This window comes from Schistocerca cancellata, chromosome 2 (genome assembly GCF_023864275.1).
Source record: "Schistocerca cancellata isolate TAMUIC-IGC-003103 chromosome 2, iqSchCanc2.1, whole genome shotgun sequence".
In the NCBI taxonomy this organism is placed as follows: Eukaryota; Metazoa; Arthropoda; class Insecta; order Orthoptera; family Acrididae; genus Schistocerca; species Schistocerca cancellata.
In genome coordinates, this window is record NC_064627.1 from 351,877,216 (window position 1) to 351,900,215 (window position 23,000).

General features: G+C 40.1%; 1 protein-coding gene across 4 annotated transcripts in view; it reads left to right on the forward strand.

Moving 5' to 3' along the window:
• The window catches only part of LOC126145599 (suppressor of lurcher protein 1-like), a 579,327-nt gene extending 559,628 nt beyond the window's left edge, over positions 1 to 19,699 (forward strand). For 3 of the 4 annotated variants that reach the window (XM_049915569.1, XM_049915568.1, XM_049915570.1), the window contains 2 exons: positions 1,706 to 1,965; positions 19,368 to 19,699. In XM_049915569.1, coding sequence (XP_049771526.1) covers positions 1,706 to 1,965; positions 19,368 to 19,456 — 349 coding nt within the window. In that variant the 3' untranslated portion in view covers positions 19,457 to 19,699. Of the gene's footprint in view, positions 1 to 1,705; positions 1,966 to 19,367 lie in introns of those variants that run through there. The other variant, XM_049915571.1, reaches the window with a different exon arrangement.
• The last annotated feature ends 3,301 nt before the right edge of the window (positions 19,700 to 23,000 follow it).

Here is a 23,000-nt window from a genome sequence, read left to right on the forward strand (position 1 = left end):
TTCAGGATATTATGAAAATAAACTGCGAGTTACGTTTCAAATAATCAGTGTTTTCGGAGTTAATGCTGGTCAGCATGGAGAAACTTATCCTGTTCTAGAAACGTCATTACTTTTGATCTCAGAATACCTTTCAGGTTTCAACAAGAAATGAATGTTGAGAACACCGGATGGCAGTCTTGTGGATAAATTCTGCTGTCCTCCTTGTAGGGAAGTGTGACCTGTGCTTCCTTCGAATTGGACACGGCATATTTCCTACATACTATCTGATAGAACAGCAACCACCACAGTCCCTAAAAATATGTTTTAGTCTAGACCTCTAAATTTTATTTTGCCTACAGGCTATCGGTTTCGATACACAGTAGCATTCTCAGGCCACTCCCTGGCATGCAAACGCCACGCTCGCTTCCAGAGTACGTGTGTCAGACACACTACTCAACATCTGACACTTAATTGGGAAGCGAGCGTGTCCATTGCGAGTCAGAGTGTGGCCTGAGGGTGTATTGAAACTGGTAAACTCCAAGCAAAATAAAAAAAAAGAGCGTTGTTAATATATAGTAAACTTCAAAGGTCTAGGTCTTATGATTTAATGGGATTCGCAATGAATGAAGACTCTTGAAACCATTTTAGTTGTTTTGTGGTCCTTTATTGGGAACACAAACGGTTTCTCATCGTTGCAGGAGAATCCTCAGATGATGAAATATACCCCTCAACCAATCGGAAAGCTGCAATATCCCGAAGTTCAATTGTGAATCGAAAATGCTACTTCTTTATAGGCTTTAGTCAATGGTAAATTTGGCATTGAGCAACAGTGGCTGATTGTCAAACATATGGGGTTATTAGATCATTAAGCAGCTGTGGAAACGGTGAGAGATTGTTATGCCAATGCTGCCGACAGGTAATTGGTGGTTTCTGTAAGAAGCTCATATTGACAAACGTCCGTCCCGGGATTGCCAATATGAACTTCTAGAAGAACACCATCAACTACCAGTCAGTAGCATTGGCTTAACAAAAGACTGTCGCCGTTTCCACATTTATTTAATGGTCTTATCACTCCAAGTCTGAAGTTGGACATTCACCTCCTGGTGCTTAATGCCAAATTCACCGTTGACAAGAGCATGTATTGGATTAACATTTTCGATGTTCAACTGAGCTGTGGAACATCGTAGTTTCCCGACTGATTGAAGGCTATCACTGCCTAACTTGGGGGTGCACCTGTAACGGTGCGAAAGCGGTACTGTTCCCAATAAAGAACTACAAAACAGCTAAAGCGCCTCAAAAGCTGTGGTTCCCATTAATTCGCAAGACCTTTTTTTAGTAAAAAACGCTTTTGAAGATTCTTAAATACTGACAATATACTTCCTTAGCTGTGGCTGCCGTGCTCTCAAAATAGTATGTAAAGAAACTGCGACTGTAGGCTGAATCGTATATTGTCTTCTGTTAAAAGTAGGACTAACTGAGCTGCAAATTCGCTGCAGAATCAGACAGAAATTCCCTCTAATCCAACGATCTGTTGTAAGTAGAACCTCTTGTGACTTTGTTGTATTTGAAATGTGTGTAGTTGTTCATTAGTACAATACTTTCGTTAGTACACATGTCGCATATGTTTCGTTACAAACAGGGACTCCAGAATCTTGTTTCGAGTGTGTGTTCTTGGTGCTTTGTATGCAGTCGTGAGTACAATCTTAGAACCCTCTCCATCCAACAGGTGTGAAGCGGTGTCGGCCAGCGACTACGTGGAGCTGTCCAACTACATGGGCCGCGACCGCAAGTTTCCGCGCTTCTGCGGCCAGAGGCGCGGCTTCGACGCCGTCTCGGACGGCAAGTACTTTCGGCTGACGTTCCGCTCCAACGGTCGTCTGGACGCGACGGGATTCAACGCCAGCTTCCGCTTCTTCGGCCCCGGCACCGACAGCCGGCCCGCCAGGAGGGAACAGGACCAGGAGGCCGCCGCAGCGAGGGCCTCCGGTAGGTCTGCCAACCCTTGGTAGAGCAGTAGTGCCAACAATTCGCGCTTTGTAAATGTAGAACGACCTTTTCTTAAATATAGGGTATGTCTGAAAACTGTTTCACAACAATGAAAACTGAAAACTGATGTAGAGTTATTCACGTGGCTTATAGACCTGATTTTGGTGTAATATTTTTCCAGCGAAGTGCTTGAAGTTTTTTTTTCACCTTTTAGCTAACCGAATGGAATGTTATTTGCTGCTGTTATGTGTCACACAACCCATCTAAAGTCAGTTTATTTCCGGGCTCGCTGTAGCACGTAAGGCATAATTTGTTCAATAGCTGCGCAGATTCATGCCCTGAGATCTGCGAGAGAAGTCAGTAAGCGTGCTACAACCACCGTATACTTAATGAATCCCTACAAATAAAAGTCATGACGTACAAAATCCAGCCATCGTGGAAGCCATGTGATCTGTGCACCTCGAGAAATCCATTTACCTGGAAAGCCGCTATCGATGAAATCTCAGACGTAGGTAGTGCGGTAGTGCTCCGTCTTGCATGAAATGTACGCTGCGTTCTTGTCAGACACGCCAATCAGAAGAATTAAAACATTTTCCAGAGAATTATTTCGTTGGCTGAAACTTCCTGGCAGATTAAAACTGTGTGCTGGACCGAGACTCGAACTAGGGACCTTTGCCTTTCGCAGGCAAGGGCTCTACCAACTGAGCTACCCAAGCACGACTCACGCCCCGTCCTCACAACTTTACTTCCGTCAGTACCTCGTCTCCTACCTTCCAAACTTTGCAGAAGCTCTCCTGCGAACCTTGCAGAACTAGCACTCCTGAAAGAAAGGATATTGCGGAGACATGCCTTAGCCACAGCCTGTGGGATGTTTCCAGAATGAGATTTTCACTCTGCAGCGGAGTGTGCGCTTATATGAAACTTCCTGGCAGATAAAAACTGTTTGCTGGACCGAGACTCAAACTCTGGACTTTTGCCTTTCGACTGCAAGTGCTCTACCAACTGAGCTACCCAAGCACGAGTCACGCCTGGTCCTCACAGTTGGTAGAGCACTTGCCCGCGAAAGTCAAAGTTCCCGAGTTCGAGTCTCGGTCCGGCATACAGTTTTAATCTGCCAGGAAGTTTCATATCAGCGCACACTCCGCTGCAGAGTGAAAATTTAGTTCTATTTCGTTGGTTATTTACTCTTGGAAAATGAAATGGCAGTAAATTTTGCTCTTGCTCCATGCACAATAGAATTTCAGGCTATCACAAACGTGCTCCAAAGTTTGTTTTGGTTTTCATTACCCAAAATCCCATAGTGGTATTTATTAACTTCATCAATTAAATGAAAAGTCGACCCATCACCAAAGATAATTTTTCCAAGGTAAATTACACTTCTGTTCAATCGATATAATGTTTCTACACAAAAGTCGCTTCCTGTAACCATATAACTGTCTTTCAGTCCTAGTAACGTTGGTAATTTGTACGGCTTGCGGTGTTCCGTAGGACTGTTAACAAGGTTTTAACTCACTTGTTCTACGACATCGTCAAATACATGCTGTCGATATGAGGATTATCATGACTTGCTGAAGACTCTCCCCCAACCACCACCCACTTTAAACCAAAACGTTATGCTATTCTCAAATTGTTAGCCTATTGGGAGGATCTTCACGCTACTCGGTCCGAAAAATAGTTATATGGCTATCTTTGATTTTGATTCTGCAAGTCAAAACTCACAGCTAGCACGCCCGTGACGAGTGGAAGCAGTCATATTTGCTAGAACTGTTGCTTCTCGTGGTGTGATTGGTACTAGCATACTACGTGAATCCTACACAATTACGCCAAGACCAGGCGTTTGAGCTGTGTAAATAACTGTGCATGAATGTTCAAAGTTGTGAAAAGTCCTTTTAGACACCCCAGTTAGGGTAGGCAAATAGTTCAGTACTTACATAAATAACAGTGTAGATCTGAAATTTACGTAATCGCCATCGTCATTATGAAAAGGAATATAGTGTAACGGACGGTAAGAATACGCATCTAAGTGATTTTTGGTGATACTTCGGCTAATTCGAAAAATGTCGAAGTCAAAATTTTTGCAAACATTTCTCTATTTATCAGTTATCAATGTCAAAAATTACTGTCAATTTATAATACAGCAGTTGGAAGGAAATAAATTAAGAACAAAATACTTATACTCGTATTGAGTACAGTTCACTCACTATGAAGATAGGAATATACAGTAGTATTTCTCCCAAATCAACAGGACACTCCCTTCACAATTTGATCTTTCCTTGTACCATCACCCTTTGGATAAGCAGTAGTGAACCGTATCCTCATAATACCAGTTTCTTCTGAGCAAATAATAGATTCGTTCCCTTCTTCTTCGATATTTCGGGCCGCAATTGCAGAGGATTTTCAAACAGCATTTTCAGATTGCAGCAGATTTTCACATTTGCTTCCTCATCATTCTCCCTAACACGTTGCGCTTTTTTCTTTAGAGAACTTTCTCCAATTATTTTTAATTTTGGGTCCTGTAGCTGCTTTTATTTTCTTTCTTTCTCTTTAGAAGATATGTTTATTTGACATTATTGCGTGGGTCTTCTCCTCCTTTCGGCTTCTCTTCTTTACCTTGATTTGAGGAAGCGGAAACTTTACGTCTACTCATAACGCAACTCTCATTTTGCGATGGACTCGATGGTATTGGTCTAATGATTTGTCATTTTCAGCTCTGATCGGCCGGTTTAGCTGTACAGCAAATAGAGCTGCAGTTTCATTACGATGTTTTGCAGTTGCGTACACCCGGCTTCCCGGGTAGCGGTTTACAAAATCGCCGCTGGGTGCCAGGCTCGTCCACATAAAAAGCTTCAAATTTTCTGTTGCTAATTAATTTTAATTTACTATGATATGGGGCACAAAACCTTACATTCATACAACTGCAAACGGTTGAAAATGACGGGAATCGTTTTTTACTCTCTGAACACTGAATGAAAGTCAGACAAAATTCAGCGTTAGCAGTACGGCTCCTCAACTACTACTGTAACGTCACATGAAACACCTTCAGCTAGGTTACCAAATGTACTAAATTGCATTGCACACCCACAGTCCAACTTTTTGAAATCGAAACTACATATCACTAAATTTTCACCTTTGACACAAGGAGGTACTCCAGTCACGTAACACATAGTACGTACTGGACTCCTCTTGAGTTTTAGGATTAAAACAAAATTCGATAAACATTGGCCAATGTAGTTCAACGGTAATAATGAGTGGCACATTCTGGAAACAATTATGTTATTACTCATTTTTATGATTCATCAATTATTGCGTTGTGGAGTTTCCCAGACATGTGTCACTCTCAGGAAATGGTCAACACTACCTTACTGTGATAAAGGTATTTTATGGGAATTGTTTAAGTGCAATAAACAATTATTAGGGAATTTTCTCCATGTACGTGAACAGGCAACAGTATCATATTTCCATCTGTTCTTGGCACATAGTGAAACTGATCATTTCATTCATAATCTCATTTGCTGGATCAAGTCCTCCTATTGAACATATCTATTAATGACTGTAGCCAACAAGACGCTCTCTTATAGCTTCTGCACCTTTATGAGATGTAGAAAATTATCTGCTACCAGTCACAATAAAAGGTTATTTATTTTCACACGACCGGTTTCGGGCTTGCGCCCATCGTCAGGTGTTTATACATTCATGTATATGTTTATCCTTTTGGAGATCACTGTATAAATACAAAACTTTGCAATTGTAAGCGGTAAGGCAGCATTTGACGAAAATATATCTATACTTACATAAAGATGATGCACCATTATTACAGTTATGCTGTGGTGATAGTTTTGCCACTTAGTTACACACTTATGGTCATTTTCATGTCCATATTTCAGTTTTACCAAGTATGGCTTCATATTACACTATTATGATGTGCACTCGTCAAATACACTATGTTTACATACAAACATGTGGGCTGTGGTCAAAGAACTTAGATGTAGCAGATGTAAAGATGCACCTTTGTTAACTTTATCTAATCATATCTGTACTTACATAAAGATGATGCACCATTATTACAGTTATGCTGTGGTGATAGTTTTGCCACTTAGTTACACACTTATGGTCATTTTCATGTCCATATTTCAGTTTTACCAAGTATGGCTTCATATTACACTATTATGATGTGCACTCGTCAAATACACTATGTTTACATACAAACATGTGGGCTGTAGTCAAATAACTTCGATGTAGCAGATGTAAAGATGCACCTTTGTTAATTTTATCTAACCATCATATAACAGGAAGTCTTTATCTCGGTCATTTGTTGTATCTTGCATACAGCATTTACTTCAATATAATTACAGTTGTGACTGCGTCTTCTTCCAAGACCAATGTCCGTGTTTTCATATCTCTCCTAATACCCCCGATGTGCTTCTCTCCATTGCTCTCAGAGCAATGCACCGGTTCTTCTCCCCGTTTTTGTAAATGTATGTATTTATTCAAATCCCTTATTAGTCAATGTCCTCCTTTCTTTTCTCCCGATCCATTTTCTCCTTCCTCATCCCTCCATGCATCTCCTCTTAGCCCATCTTCCTATCAGTCTCCTACTACTTTTCTCTGTCCATCTCCTCCAACCTCCACTCTCTATCCATTTCCTCTCCTCTCTTTGTCCATTTCCTCCTCCCCTGTGCCTCTTCCCCCATCTCTCCGTCCACCTCGTCCAACACCTTCTCTCTGTTCATCTTTTCCTTCCCTTTCTCTCCGTCCTCCTGATTCTCCTTCCTCATCCTCTCCATCACCTCCTCTTCTCTTTCGCTGCCCATTTTCTCCTCCCAACTTTCTACCCATTTCCTCCAACCTTTCATTATGTCCTCCTCTATCCTTCCTCTGTCCATTTCCTCCTTCCTCCTCTTCTGACCCATCTTTTCACTCCTCATCCTTCCATCCATCTCCTCTTAACCCCTATTCCTCTCAACCTCCTGCTCCTTCTCCCCTACACCTTTTCTCTGTCAATTTCTCTCTAACCATTTCTCATCTCATCCTCCCTCTATCTCCTTCCCCCCTCCCCCACTCTGTCCATTTCCTCGAGCCCCTTCCCTCCCCACCCCAGTGGGAGGTTGATGGTTCTTACACCCACAGTACTCGTGTGTATTTCCACATTGTAATACGTGTACCAGGTTTGTTTGAAACCTATCGATGGGTTTAGGAGGATCTTTTTACCCCTGGCTTTGCCCGCATTCACACTTGTCACACATAACATATAACTCATTTCACTTATTATTCGTAAACATGTTTCAGCCTGCAATTTCGTTTTTAAACATATATGTGCTTATGGCGTCATATCTCCTGAACAATGTGTTGTACAGTCATATAATTTTGCAGGTAGATCTAGTGGACAATGCCCACGAAATGTACTGTGAATAGAGTTAGTAATAATTAAGCAGTAAATTAAAATGTCATGCATGATGCGGCACAATTTCACTGCACAACGAAAGCGATAATCTTTTTTTCTTTTTTTTCCTTTCATCATTTCGCGTTGAGTTCCAGCGAGAAAAAGTGCGTGAGCATTTGAAATTACGTGTAAAATTCTGTTGCAAGTCACTAAGTACTCTCATTATCAAATACTGGATGAATTTAGTCCGGCTATTTGCGCGCACAACCCCTAGCATAACCCCAAGGGATAGGGAGGTGGTTCTTACTCCCTCATTCGTACTTTCCAGACAGCAACCAAGAAGTGTTCCAAGTTTGTTGAAATCGATGTAGCCATTTGGGAGAATATTTGGAACACTCAAACCTATATCCACTTTCATAACGTGTATGGCTTACTATCCAGTTCTGTGTGCTCTGAGTTAAAAGTTGTGAAACAATTTGGCAGTACATATTCCGCTTGAGAATACTGGCCTCAAGAAGAAACCAACAGGACGATCAAGAAGTGAGCGTTCTCCAGTGAACACTGATGTTGTACGCGAGTCTGTCTTACGGAGCCCACGGCTTTCAACTCGTAAGCAAGCAGCAGTGGTCGGAATGTACCGGGAGAGTGTTCGTAGAATTCTTCACCTTTATTGAAAATTTCATACGTAAAACTAGCGATGTTGCAACATTGAAGGACAAGAATTACCGGTTACGATTAGGACCCTGTCAACAAACGCCAACAAAAATAAACAATGACGATGAATTTCCAAACAAGTTGTGGATGTCAGATGAGGCACATTTTCATCTCACAGGTTATGTAGATAAACACATCTACTGTTACTGAGCAAACACAAATCCTAATGACGTTCATGAGAGCCCTTTACTCGCTAGTAAAGTGACAGTATGGTGTGGTGTTTCATCGCATGGCATTATCGGACCATATTTTTTAGCAATTGAACAGCGCAACACAATAACTGTCAATGCCGATAGTTACGTGGAGATGTTACGAACTTTCGTTACATCTGCATTGAACAACTTTCGAAATGTTCAAAAAGCCTGGTGTCAACAGGACGGAGCGACATCACACACTGCTCCGCGGTCATTGGCATATGTGCGAGAACGGTTTGACAACCGTGTGATCTCACGATCACTGGATGAGTTAAAACAGAGAATTCGGGATACAATTCACAGTATCCCAGCTGAGATGTTGCAGCGGTCAATGACGAATCTTAATAGCAGATTTCAGAATGAATTTGTACAGAAGGACACTATCTAAAGGACGTAATTTTTATAAAATGACAAATGACATCAATCTTTCGTAAATGGCAAAGTTGTATGAATTCAATTACTATGAATGCAATTTCTTTCCTTCGTCACTTTTAGTTTTATTGGATTGTGGAAATGTTCCCGATTTCTGTGTCACTCTTTACAACCGCCGCGTACGAAAGCAGAGATAAAAGCTAAACCTTTCCATCTTATAAAAATCATGATCACTTCCACAGGAGGAGGTAATCAGACAACCGCTGTCACTTCGTCTGCTCTGCCTAATATATGAGCGAGTACATTCCTCTGCTATCCATACAAGTCTATAGGTTTAGTTATCTACAGAAACAAGTTTCCTTGAAAAGGCGTATGCCGAAAAATTTGTAAAATTTAAAAAAAAAGAACGTGCTCGTAAGCTTCCTGGATTTAGAAGACGTTATTACTTCTCTTTTATATTTTTGCGCATATTCATTTACTGTTGTTTTTTTAACTCGGAGGCCAAAGTTACCTGTTTGCTTTTTGTAAACAGACAAATACTTGAGGCAGGGCTTTTCCAGAAAGAGTGTGACCGCTCGGAAATTCGGTTCGAGATGAGACTTCACAGGTTAATAGTATACTTCATGGGTGTCCAACTATAAAAGTTGTAAATCTTACTAGGCAGAAGATTCAGAGCAAAATGTCTCTCAAGTTTTACCGGTAGCTCATGTACCGGCCAAATTATACGCTGTAGTATCTTTAGGGGACTCGCTTGCCAGCCGGCTATCCAGGTTCGATCTTACCTTCGGGAAACTTTTATTTTGGTTTCTAATTGTTTCAAAAGTATAACAACTTTTCAATAAAGTTAATGACGTAAATATTATCAGTTAAATCATTGAGAGTTATATTTGACTTATGAAATGACTCTTATAGCTAATTAACATAAAATGTGAATGACAGCTAAGATTTTCTTTTTAAAACGTTGGTTAATCTGGATGGCATTTTAATTGAATCAAGTTAAAGCTTTAATTTACACTGTAACAAAATTTCGGGTAGGGTTTTATTTCCATTAATTTTTTTTACAATATCGTCTTTATTTGTCAATTTCGTATTTTACGTAGAAGTACCAGAATGATAATTACCATACAGAACTGAGCACAAAAAATATTTTGACGTCTTACACAATTCATGAAGGACGATTGTTTACAGGAATAACCTTTTTTAAAAGATCTTTTGGAAAACATACTCCGGTAACATACACGAAACTTCATCAGACAGCCTCGAAGCGTACATGGCATACCACATCCATTTTATTTAGAAATTGGCGATGACAGATGATGATGCACTATTGACTGTATTTTTATAGTCTTCATGAGAATTTATTCCTGTAGAGCAATTTTGTGTACGCTTTATTCGATTCGGTACCTGCCTGTAAAATAGACGTTACAAGGTTGATGAAGAGGAATACATTTTGGAGGAATCACTTTCGTTACACATGTCGGTGATTTCTTGTCATTCTGAAATATTTTGCTACATAATTCAGACTTCGTTTGTCCGTAAAGAGTCAGCAATAAATAGAAACTGTTCTTTTCCCACGTAAGACCTAAAACAAAGGTCAAGAAAGTCAATACATAGTCCTGTCGTTAGCTTCCAAGATTTCGAAGACGTTATTACTTCTTTTTTATATTTTTGCGCTAATTCATCTACTGTTTTTTGAACTCGGAGGCTAACGTTACCTGTTGCTTCTTGTAAACAAACAAATACTTGAGGTAGGACTTTTCCAGCGGTAAATGAATGTGTCACTTCATTAATGTCATGCCTTCTGACAAAAATAGTGTTGCTTACTTTGTCATCCTGAGCCTGTTGCACACCAACTGATACTAACATCCTGGAAAGAGGAAACAGCCGAAATTGAAGTATTGTGTCAGAGAATCGCAAAAATAGAGATCAAAATGAATTTGTAAAAACTCTACAATAATCTGCCTGTCTACTCCGTGTTGAAAACAAAATCTTTGTTGACGTTCATTATCAGTTTGATCGTCTGGGTTCGAAATGTGTCAGCAGGAGCAAAGGTTTCTTCGATTGTCGCTGATCCTTTCTTTTCAGAGATACTTTGTCTATTTTCATTGGCAAACTCCCATGCTTATTTTTGATTTATGAATCCAGCTGTCAGAAGCTTTAAATTCAAAAGCTATAAACCCTTGTGCTGCTGCTAAATCCCACTGTTGAAAATTTCGAGTATTCACTTGTTGAAAGTTCTCTCTGGCTTCAACAAATCAATCGTTTGTCCAGGAATTTATTGTTGCATACTTATCAGATTGTTTCCTCCTTTTTTTTATTGCTTCTTCGCATAGGGGTAAATATTCATTCTTTTTTAACCGGCAACATCCTTTTTGGTAGTTATTTGTAGTTCCTAGGTGGGCGAGTCTTTGCAGTACTAACAGCTTGAATTTTGCAATGCGAAGAAAGATGTTCTGTTTCCTCCCCTCCGCCCCCCCTTTTTTTTGTTCTTGTCCATCTGATCAGCTATCGTCTTCCCCTTTTTCCAAAGGTTCCCAGCCACAGTTTTCATTTTCGTGAGTAAGTTAATCATCAGTCAGAAGTATTATTTCGGCCAGCATCTCCACAGTCTGTTCGCAAATTCCTTCAGGAGCAACTGACGTTGAATATATCGATGTCAACAAACTAGTTTCAGCGAAAAAGCTTACGTAATATACGACCTCATTTTTTGACCTCACTTTCGACATTTCACTGTATAATGACTCTTGACTGATTTCATCTGCAGATTCTGATGCATTCGATAAACCTTTCTTAACATTTTAACTAACAATATTTTAAAAATTACGATAATATTTCACGTCACAGAACGCCCCATTCTCTGCGAAGTCAAGACCGAACTGGCTCGTTAGTTTGTGTTTCCAAAGGCAGAAGGATGGGTGCAACTGTATATACCGTACTTCAGCAGGTAAGGACCATTGCTCAATTGCTTCCTTGAGGGTCTTGACACTTTCTGACCATCTGCCTGTTTGTACGTACAATAGGCTAACAGCTGTGCTCTCCTCTTCCATGTAGAAACCAATTCCTCAGATTCACGACGAATATTTTCAACCTCTCTACAGCGTATAATATCGTCAAATTTCCAACAACATTTCAATGATAATAGTAATTAGGGCTCTAACTTACCTCCATTAAAATTCATTTGAAATTATTAAACTTTTTAAATGAACATAGAAATTAGTTTAATGTAGAAAACAGACAGAATTGCGAAATTCTGTTGTATTTTGTCCTGTCATAGGTCACTGAAACACTTCAGTTAGACAATAGGATGTACATTTTTAACATAGTCTGCATGCTAACATGGAATACTCCAATTTTTTCTGTTTGGATGATTTGAGAAAGGCTCTTGATACCCGAAACTGATCACCAGTTTGTGAGCGTACGAAATTTTCCAGATTTTTGTAGCCAACGTTTGGAAATAAAATAATTTCCTTGAGTGGACGTGAAACCTCGTATCGATGTTGAATATAAACGAACAAGCTTTATTAGTAGAATTATATGCATCTTTTGTTATCCAGAATAATCGTTCGGAATATAAAGTTTTAATTATCATGCAAGGTTTTTTTATCAGGGTACAAGTCCTGTTTTGTGTGTTTTATTATTTGCATGAGATATTTCGCCTGGTCTCCGTAACTTTCCAAGAGAGTTGAAGACGCACTTGGAGTCTTAGCGGGCAAAGTAGTGAAAGGCGACAAAGAGTCTTCTGCGCCAGCCACGCTGTCGAGCAATACCAGTGACCAGAAGTTTATATAAATAATGTATATATGTATGTATCGAAAAACCGCTTGTTATGCGTCACCAAGAATGTCCCCTGTAACAAGATACTTATCATTTAATACATCTTCTATTTAAAAACGCAGTAAAAGCCTTAAATGACCGGAGTTGCTCAGTCCTAGTTTTTAGTGAAAATTAAGTAATTCGACAGATAAGAATAATATGTATCAAGTCGGGGGTTCGCAGACTACTCCGTGCTGAAGATCCCAACTAGATATCCTAAAATATAAACGGATCTTCTTAAGTTACATAAAAAGAACTGAATTTCGCCACTATGGGTGTTTAACACAATATTATTCCTGTCATTAACCCAGCATTCTGGAAAATCTACAAATATTAATTGTAATTCACACTTTATATTAACTAGTTGTAACAGTCACTTCATAAATAAAGTAAAGCTCTTTGTGGTTAAACTGATAATATTATAAGATATTAACTTTATTTAAAAGTTGCTGTAATTTTAAAACAATAAAAAAATAAAAAGCTACCCAAAGTTAGAACTGAACCTGGGTCTTCTGCGTGTCAAGCGAGTCAGCTAAAGGCGCAGCCATTTCGCTGTGCTGTCAAAGCGTAAAATTTGACCGGTAAATGATCTGCGCGTAAAATTTACAAGCCTTTTTCTTGGAATGTTCTGGCTAGTGCGCTTTAAAAGTTTTATGGGTTTACGCCCTTGAGGTATACTACAAACCTGAGAAGTCTCACCACCAACTGAATTTCCTATACCCAAATGTCCCCTTGTATGTTGTAGAAGTTCACTTACATTCTTAATATGATTAATAATAAATATCAACCGTTGAAATAAATGCGTCCGCACTATACAGAACACCCAAGACGCAACAGTGCACGTGGTTCAATACGTTGTCTCAGCACAGCGTCATTTCCTATGCATGTCATCTGAATCGTTACAAATCTCTGACGCGTGGCAACTGCGATGAAGTGCTTGTTGCTATAAATTTGCAGCAGTGTTTCGGTAGTATGTATTAGAGATCTGTTGAGCTCGTCCATAGAGGGTTCAATATAACAACACATCAAGTAGTTCTAAGATTTCATTCCCAGGCTGTACTATTTTCTATTCGACGAGTTGGTTTTAAACTATTTTCATGTCCTATAATTGTGTGTCACAGACTGGTCTGTTAACCCTTTATTTGGCATACACAAATAGCGTGAGGAAATTCATTATGTTACTTAAATTAGATGTATATGGTCAGGTAAAACAAATTATACAAATTTCAAAATACAGTACTTTACAATGTAGTATCATTACCTTGGAAAGATGCATGTGTTTTAAAACTTAAATAATACAATTATGTTCCAATGGCTGTAAAAATGATTGAATTTTGCAGTATTTCATGTGAAATGTCTAAAAAGAATTTCTTTTTGGTACAAAGCATCGAATAATAACACATTTTCCACACTTAACAATCGAAGCCTATGCATATATCTTACCTCTTGTGCATATCAATATGAATCAAACATAATTTTCTGGCACAGGAGCTAATGTTTTCTTCTTCTTCTTGAATTATTGTCCTCCCAATAGCCACAGCCAGAATTCTTCTTCCGACAGGGTATCATTCCGTTTGCAATGTGACCCGTAAGAATTCTCTAACACATTTGTATAACAACTTACCCTTATGACTTCCTCTACCCGTTCATAAGAAGTTTGTGTTGTGAAGAAAAAGGAGCACCATAAAATCAAAATAAAATGCTCCGCTGGTAACTGATGCTCACATAACCTCGCACAGTGCCTGCTAAAGAAGTACACTGTTGAGAACCTTTTCACCAGAGAGGACAGAATATCGTTGTAAATTAGACCTTAAATGTTTCTTACAAGCACAACTGCTCATCCAGACCAAAACTTGAAACGTATTGCAGAAAACAGTGTGCAGTTTTGCATTGTTAGAGGGAAATATTGCCAAATAAAGGGTTAAATACTACCATTTTGAATCAAGATGGAGACGAAAGGTAAAAGGTAAAAAGAATTTGTTCCTCGTAAAAGAATATCTTTGCTTAAAAGAGTCTTAGGACATGTCTTTATGTCGTCTAGAAACGAGTCGGATGGTTATCTGCAGCAGCAGTCTATGGTCTTCGATGTTAAATTGCGGGTAGGAGGCCCTTCATCCCATACATAGTGTTGGCGGCGTCTAACGTGTGAACGTTCTCCTGTTCCATCAGAACTCTGTTCCAGCAGTATGCTCCCTCTTTCCTCAGCACACCAACATACATCTTCCCATAACGAGATTGACAAGACAAAGATGAGGTTCTGTACCTTACCTTCTCCCAGAATTCAGATTGGACTCTACTTATGACACAGTGTGCTTCTTCGAAGTGTATCTCCATTACCAACATTTATTCTAATTTTTTAATTAGTTTGTTGTATAAGCTCCTGATTGCACCAGCGAGTTCGTTGCATTCTCCACTCACATTCATCTCTGCAATACACTTCCACATCCTCTATGTGTTGCTTGCTTGTCACTGTTTATTACGTCCTACTTGTCGAAAACAGGAGGCTACAATTCACGTACTCTGAAAGCCTTCACGTCAGGTCGTCACTTTACGTTTTGTGCAATTAGTATACTCCATATCCCAAGTGGCAGTTGATAGTTGGAATGCTGACACATTATCTGCGTATCCAGTAATGCTGGAAACTGATGGGTTATGTATGGGCATCATATCAACCTGAACCGCATCAAAAAATTCTGAAGATGACGCAATGAAGCGTTGAAACTGGTAGCGACAAAATAAAATCATAAGGACGGCTGTAGGTGTTTTTATGATTTGTCACGATAGTAAACGGCCATCGTCCCAGAGACCTCCTGCTACAATGATGGACATACAAAATTTAATAAGACGTTTTTTTTTTTCTTTGTGCAAGCCCAGTACTTAGCCAGCACTGACTCAAGATCATACCGGGTTATCCTGACCAGAATTATTAAGATCGATCACCCTCTTGACTAGTTATACGAGAATTACTGTAAGAAAAATATTCTTGATGAACTTATGACCTACTCTGTTTCTGGAAGTCTGTTGAAAACATCGAAATTAGAATCAGTCGTGGGAAATATTGTTACCAATTGTACATTACTTCCATTCTCCATTCGCTAAATCAAAGGTCTAACTAATCACAACTGTCTCGCATTCCCCTCCAATTTGCCAGAAACACAATGCTGCGTTATTAGCGCTTCTTAAGAAATGGAATATCTAAAGCTTCGCGGCTCCTAATTAAATTTTATCCTCTCACTTTCTTCTTGCTATGCGCTGCTTTCATCTTACATGTATGTGGTAAGCTAAAACAGGGCATATTCTCGACGTACTGTCTGTTGTAACAGCGAACAAAACGGATCCAGACGACTAAAGACGTCATCTGGATTGGCTTGACAAAGCTGCAATATTTCCTCTACTGCCAAATATAAAATACGAATGTGGAGCGATATAAGACTTCATCAACGGACAGGATCATTTCGTTTTCATTCCTCTGTGGCACAGATATTTCTATGCGCTCGAAGACTGCAGACACGTAACTGCAAATGAACAAGAACTTAATTATGTAGCTTTATTTTTCCTTAGGTGGTGGCTTACATCTTACAGATGTACATGCTTACAGTCGACAGCGAGAGATATCACAGTGATAAAAGTTAGCGTGATACTGCTCGCATAGCAACCACATCCCTCTCCTAACTTATATGCTACATAGGACTTTTTTTTAGCTCAGGGAACAAGTTAAACTTGCTTACACCACGTGCTGTTTGTGCATCACTAGTTTTCGCTTGTTCATGTTCTCTGTAGGTATCGGCATCTGCTTGGAGACAGCTCTTTACCGCAGTGTAAGTATATCTTCAAGAAATAGAGTTAATCTGTGTTTGTTTTCACTAATTTTGGCGCAGAATGTGTTTAGAATATTCTGTAACTTACTACTGTCCCTACTGTGTCGGTCAACGCAGCGTGTGGTCTACATTCAGCAACGATCTATGCTTCCATATTTCAATGGCGTTGTTTAAATAATATTCAGATGTTTCGAACTGATTTTTCTAAATATTTCACATATTTCAGTTATTTTCTGTCATTCACTTTGAACATGTCATAAAATTTTAGTTAATCACACAAATGTTTAGGATTTGGTATCATAATCGGCAAAAATTGAACTCTTATATGATCACTTTCAGGGTTTCTTACCTCAGTGGTATCGACTGAAACCTTATAAGATCACGTTCTTGTCCACCTGTCCATCTGTCCGATAGTTAAAAAAACATTTTCTCATGACATGCTAGACGTATCAGTTTCAAATTTACATCACACACTAAGGTTCATGGTCTCTTGGCAGTATAAAAAATTTTTAATTTTTAAGCCAATGCAGTCAAATGACAGTGCCATTTATGTCATATATTTTGATACTAGCAAACTCACTCATCAAAACCTATAGAGTACTTCTCGTTGACCCAGACTCACGAAATTTTGCAAGATGGAAGGGTTCGTAGTGAAACTAAGGGAAAAACCGAAAATTGTGAAATTGTAATTATATTACACGATTCTTTATTTGTCATTCGTTATCCGACTGTCTGTGTGTCCAACCGCCTGTTAAGACCCCTTTATCTCAGGAATTGGTAGACTATCAAGTTGCCATTTATGTCACCTACTAAGGTCTATGATAGCTTGGTGTTTCAATAAATATAAGCTTCTAAGTTAATGTAATCATAAGATATGACAGTTTAAATATTTTGGTATTCTCAAACTCACTTATCAAAATATATGGCTTACTTCCTGTTCACCTACAATCATGAAATTTGTTAAGAAGAGGGGTTTCACAGCACAAGTAAAGAAACAACTCTGAAAATCATGTAATAGTATCTATATCATATAAAAATATCTTTTTGGCACTTACTTTGCAGCGATCATCATTCAAAAGCATGTAAGATAAATAGACATAAATCGTAGCTGTAGTCATGGTTTGGAAGGTAAATAAAAATACTGTGTTAAATTTCCCTCTCTTTATATAAAATCTAAAGTCCTCTTCTTTCTTCTTTTTGTATGACCCGGGTACTTTCTTAACTACTGTAGAGATTCTGAGATTTAGGAAATGGCCGGGACCGATATCCTGCCAGTATCGGCATCGAACTGTCAGAAATCGTCAAGATTCTCGATTCCAAGGATGCATGAACTGTCTATTTATATGTTTGTACGGAACCGTCAGTGCAAGAGTCTTGCTTGCACTTGACTAATTTTAAATTTAGTAAGTCAATCTTGTTTTGTCCCAAAATAATTCACTCTACACAAATATAAACTTTTCATTCGTAAAATCTGGCACAGAACAGCGGTGCACCTGCACATCCATACGACGGGCACGAAGTCTACTGCCGAAATACACACATCAAAAAAAGTTTTGCATCACCTCGGTTCCGAGAGTTCCGGAACCTATAGAGAAAATAGGAATAGCAAGATCTTCAGAGATGACGGTCCAGATTGCTGTACACACTGGTACCTCTAATACGCAGTAGCACGTCCTCCTGCATAGATGCATGCCTGTATTATTCGTGGCATACTATCCACAAGTTCATCAAGTCTAGATTGTCCCACTCCTCAACGGCGATTCGGCGTAAATCACTAAGAGTGGTAGGTGAGGCACGTAGTCCATAACCGGCCCTTTTCAATCCATCCCAGGCATCTTCGATAGGTTCAAGACTGGAGATCATGCTGGCTACTCTAATCGAGCGATGTCGTTATCCGGAAGGAAGTCATTCACAAGACGTGCACAATGGGGGCCTAATTATCGCCCACGGAGAGGAATACCTCGCCAATATGCTGCCGATATGGTTGCATTATCGGTCGGAGGATGGCGCCTTCCATGACCACCAGCGGTGGACGTCGGCCCAACATAATGCCACCCCAAAACAGCAGGGAACTTCCACCTTGCTACACTAGCTAGACAGTGTGTCTATGGTGTTCAGCCTGACCAGATTGCCTCCAAACACGTCTCCAACGATTGTCTGGTTGAAGGCATATGCGACACTCATCGGTGAAGAGAACGTGATGCCAATCCTGAGTGGTCCATTCGGCATGTTGTTGGGTCCATCTGTACCACGCTGCATGGTGTCGTGGTTGCAAAGATGGACCTCGCCACGGACGTCGGGAATGAAGCTGCGCACCATAGAGCCTACTGCGCAGAGTTTGAGTCATAACACGACGTCCTGTGGTTGCACGAAAAGTATTGTTCAACTTGATGGTGATGCTGTCAGGGTTCCTCCGAGCCATAATCCGTAGGTAGCGGTTGTTCACTGCAGTAGTAGCCCTTCAGCGGTCTGTGCGAGGCATATCATCGACAATTCCTGTTTCTCTGTATCTCCTCCATGTCAGAACAACATCGCTTTGGTTCATTCCGAAAGGCCTGGACAATTCCCTTGTTGAGAGCCCTTCCTGTGACAAAGTTACAATGTGGATACGATCGAACCGCGGTACCGACCGTCTAGGCATGGTTGAACCACAGACTACACAAGCCGTGTACCTCCTCCCTGGTGAAATGACTGGAACTGAGCGGCTGTCGGACCCCTTCCGTCTAATAGGCGCCGCTCATGCACGGTTGTTTACATCCTTGGGCGGGTTTAGTGACATCTGTGAACAGTCAAGGGAACTGTGTCTGTGATACAGTATCCACAGTCAACGTCTATCTTCAGGAGTTCTGGGAACCGGGGTGATGCAAAACTTTTTTTTTTATGTCTGTAGTTTTCATTTCTGGAATGATAATTGCTGCTTTCACCCAAGAAATTTTCACTGCTGTTGTATGACTCGTAATTCACTTACTAACTTTGCTCTATCAGTCGTTGCATCGAACACTGCACCGTCTATGCCTTTTTGAACGTCAATAACAAATTTTCCCTCTTGTCCTACGATATCTGCCTCGTTGTTGTTGGGTGTATGCGTTCCAATCATACTGTTGTTCACAGGTTGCGTGGGCCTGTGGGCGCTTACTGTGCTGATCAGCAGGCTTCTGCAGCGGTCTTGCTCCACGCCGTCACAGTGGGCCGTGGTCTGAGGACTGCCACACACACACATATCACACACGCAAGAGGGAGCTTATCTGCACTTCACAACCGACAATACAATAATGGACGCTGTTTCGTCAGCTCGGCCCTCAGGAACAGCAATGTTTGTACTTAACCGTTTTATACGACAATTTTGTACAAAATTCTGATAAAAAATTGAAAACCATGTAGAAAATATCGATCGTTTTTGTATGTTGACAATCAAAAGTGAAATAAACATTTCATAATAACAAGTGTTTGGATATTAAATAGTTACCTTCCTCCCATTTTAATCGTGAATATATTGGAAGTATTTGAGGGACATTTCATTATCGATTTATACACTGTGCTTCCTTACATACGAACTCCTGCAACTCAGCCATAAGAGGTTCTGTGCATTAGTTTATTGAGTGAGACTGAAACTTCGCGAAGCCGCTAACAAATAAAGGACAAATATGACTTACGTTCTCCAGTTAGTTTATTGGTGAGCATACCTTGGATAGTTTCACCAAAGCAGAGCAGCACATGATTTTAAATAGTGTATTCCTGTACAGTTTATATTATCAGATACCAAACGATAACTTTGCTGTATCTTTCGCTTTGTGTGAGAAAATTTATTGTTATACAGTACCGTGACTGAAACGTTGGTGTCTCAGTGTAGTTTGTTTACAATATGACGGGTTGCCATACTCAGAATGCTTACATGTCAACTGACGCTGTTCACAGAAGCCTACGCAATTATAATTATTGTCTATATATACTAAGATGGTATCTGTTCTTTCGCACATGTCCGAAACAACAGATACCATCTTAGTATATATATATAGTTAAGGCTCACCGGCAACTTGACCATATTCTTCTTCTGTGCGAATGCACAAACAGTGCCAGAACTCTTACGGGAATCTTCAACGCGCCGCGAGTAATGAGTATAATGGGAGGGGGCACTACGAATGTAGGGCGGGACAATACGTTGAGAATGTGGCTTTCGCGGGAGGCGTGCCAGAGATAAATTCCTGCAGTCGCGCTATCCTCTGTGTCCTCGGTGGCTCAGATGGATGCCGGCACGGTAGCTCAGCGTGTTCCGTCAGAGAGTTAGCTACATTCCGTAATAAAAAAAGTGAGTGAACGGATCAACGAACTACCTGAACGGATGTCGTGAGACGTCCGCGCCGAACATATACGATGAACAAAATAGAGCAAAATGAGATCAACAAAGAGTTAAAAAAATGATGGATAGAGCGTCTGCCATGTAAGCAGGAGATCCCGGGTTCGAGTCCCCGGCGGACACACATTTTCATCTGTCCCCGTTGATGTATGTCAACGCCTGTAAGCAACTAAGGGTGTTCATTTCATTGTAAAATTATTTTCGTTGAGTAGAAATACAGTCTGGAGTTTATTTTTTTTTTTATTTTTTCGGAGTGTTGCACTGCCTACTGCTTCTCAGCTATCACAGAAAATATTTTTCTGATAATGCCAGTTTCAACGACCATTAAAAAGAGGTAATGAAATATAGTTTTCATATACTTATGATTTTAATCCGGCAGATTATGAGCATTTTAGTCTTCAACATTCAAATCATTGTCAGTGGTTATTCTAACGCCACTAGCGTCATGTGGGAAACCCAGGAGGCAGACTTCGATCACCACCTCCAACTAAAGATGTTGGCGTATTGTTCTGAGCAGAAATTCGGGTTTGGGCGACATTGGTAGGACGTTAGAGAAAACTGAAGCACCATTTACGATGGAGGTGGCATCATTTGATCGCAGAAAGAAATAAATGCCCACACATCCTCAATTGTTAAAACACTCTCACACACACAGACATACAGGCCGCGCGCTTGCGAGCGCATGCACACTCACCATCAGATACACCTCACAAATATTCAAAACTCCCACCCAGAGTATCAGCTGTTCAGCTCACCACCACTCACCTCCATCTTGTACCTCCACGTACAATGGCTACAGTGAGCCAATCATTACCATGAGAGAATGTGTCGTTAATGTCAATGCTAAAATTAAGTCTACAACTACAGAAAACACATGGTCCGTCGACAAGTGCAGTAGCAGCAACACTCTTAACTGGTATGCGGTTCTTCTTGTCTCCAGCTATTGTGGCGAACTCGATATTCTCGATCGTTTTATAAACTGTCTGTCTAGAACGGCGACGAATTCTCTTGTAAGGCAATACTAAATTACTACAATACTAAAATTAAGTCCACAACCACAGAAAACACATGGTCCGTCGACAAGTGCAGTAGCAGCAACACTCTTAACTGGTATGCGGTTCTTCTTGTCCCCAGCTGTCGTGGCGAACTCGATGTTCTCGATGGTTTTATAAACTGTCTGCTTAGAACGGCGACGATATCTCCTGTAAGGCATCGTGGCGGCGTTCAATGCAGTTGCCTGTGTAGCAGCAGCAGCGCGAATGAGCCTCTGCGCGGCTCTCGCTCGCTTTTATAGTATATGCAATAGCCTGGACTTAGAATATTTTCACAATACCAGCGGAGTGCTATCCCGGACGCGCACACTGCGTGTTCTAGATGTGCGCGTCCGCTGGCGCGCCGCCACGATTGCGTCAGCCGGCCGCAGCTGCAAGAGGTCAACAAGGTCAAGCGATAAGTCTATTAATAGCACAAAGCTGTTGCCTCCTTGACTTTTACTATTTTAGCCATTGTACGTTTTGTTAACACTCAAAATGAAAAATCTACAAAGAACAGTTTTTACAGTGAAGATAATGGGGAAACCAGAACAAGTAAGTTTAACATATTGCATAAACGGACACAAAACGTTCACACAGAGTTAATTCATAATACGGCTAACCATAATATATCCAGTCGTAAATTTTTAAAGTAAATAAATTTTCTGCGTTAAGCTCTATTTGGTTGCCCATTACAAATTTTGAAAGGAAAATAACTGTAATGCAAAACACGAATAACAACGAACACCATTGCATGTGGTAACAAGGTATAAATAAAAAATGTTATATGTTTTAAAATTTATGAATACTTAAGAACTCGTGTTTATGTATGACATTAAGTAAAGATCATTTTCGTCCTGTTTTTTAATAGAAAGAAAAATATTCACTGATGATGCTGTAAGTTCAGCAAGCACGTCTGGGGCAAAGGAGTAAAATTTCTGTTTTACTCAACGCGAATCCCACCTAAAAACAAATTTATTTGTAAGTCACCACCTACACAAGAGTTTCAAACTCAAATTAAATTTTAATACTATTACTCGACCTCAGCACTGCAACTAAATACTTCAATCTGTGCAATGTGATTAGTGCATCGAGAAATGAACTTTTGTCCCCTAGAAGAACGGCTGAATTTTTTTCCGTACATGAACTTCAAGATCAACGCAAGTTGCGAATCTGAAAATTATTGGTACATCAAGGGTAGTTACTCCAGCGTGATCTACTTACCACCAACCCACGCGTCTGATGTGAGTGTGAATTAACAACTAACAAAAAAGCATAGGGTTATTTTATTGACGGTAATGCAAGAACGTCTAAGGCAAGATAATGAGGCGTATCTGAAGACAGAACTCCAACGTCGAC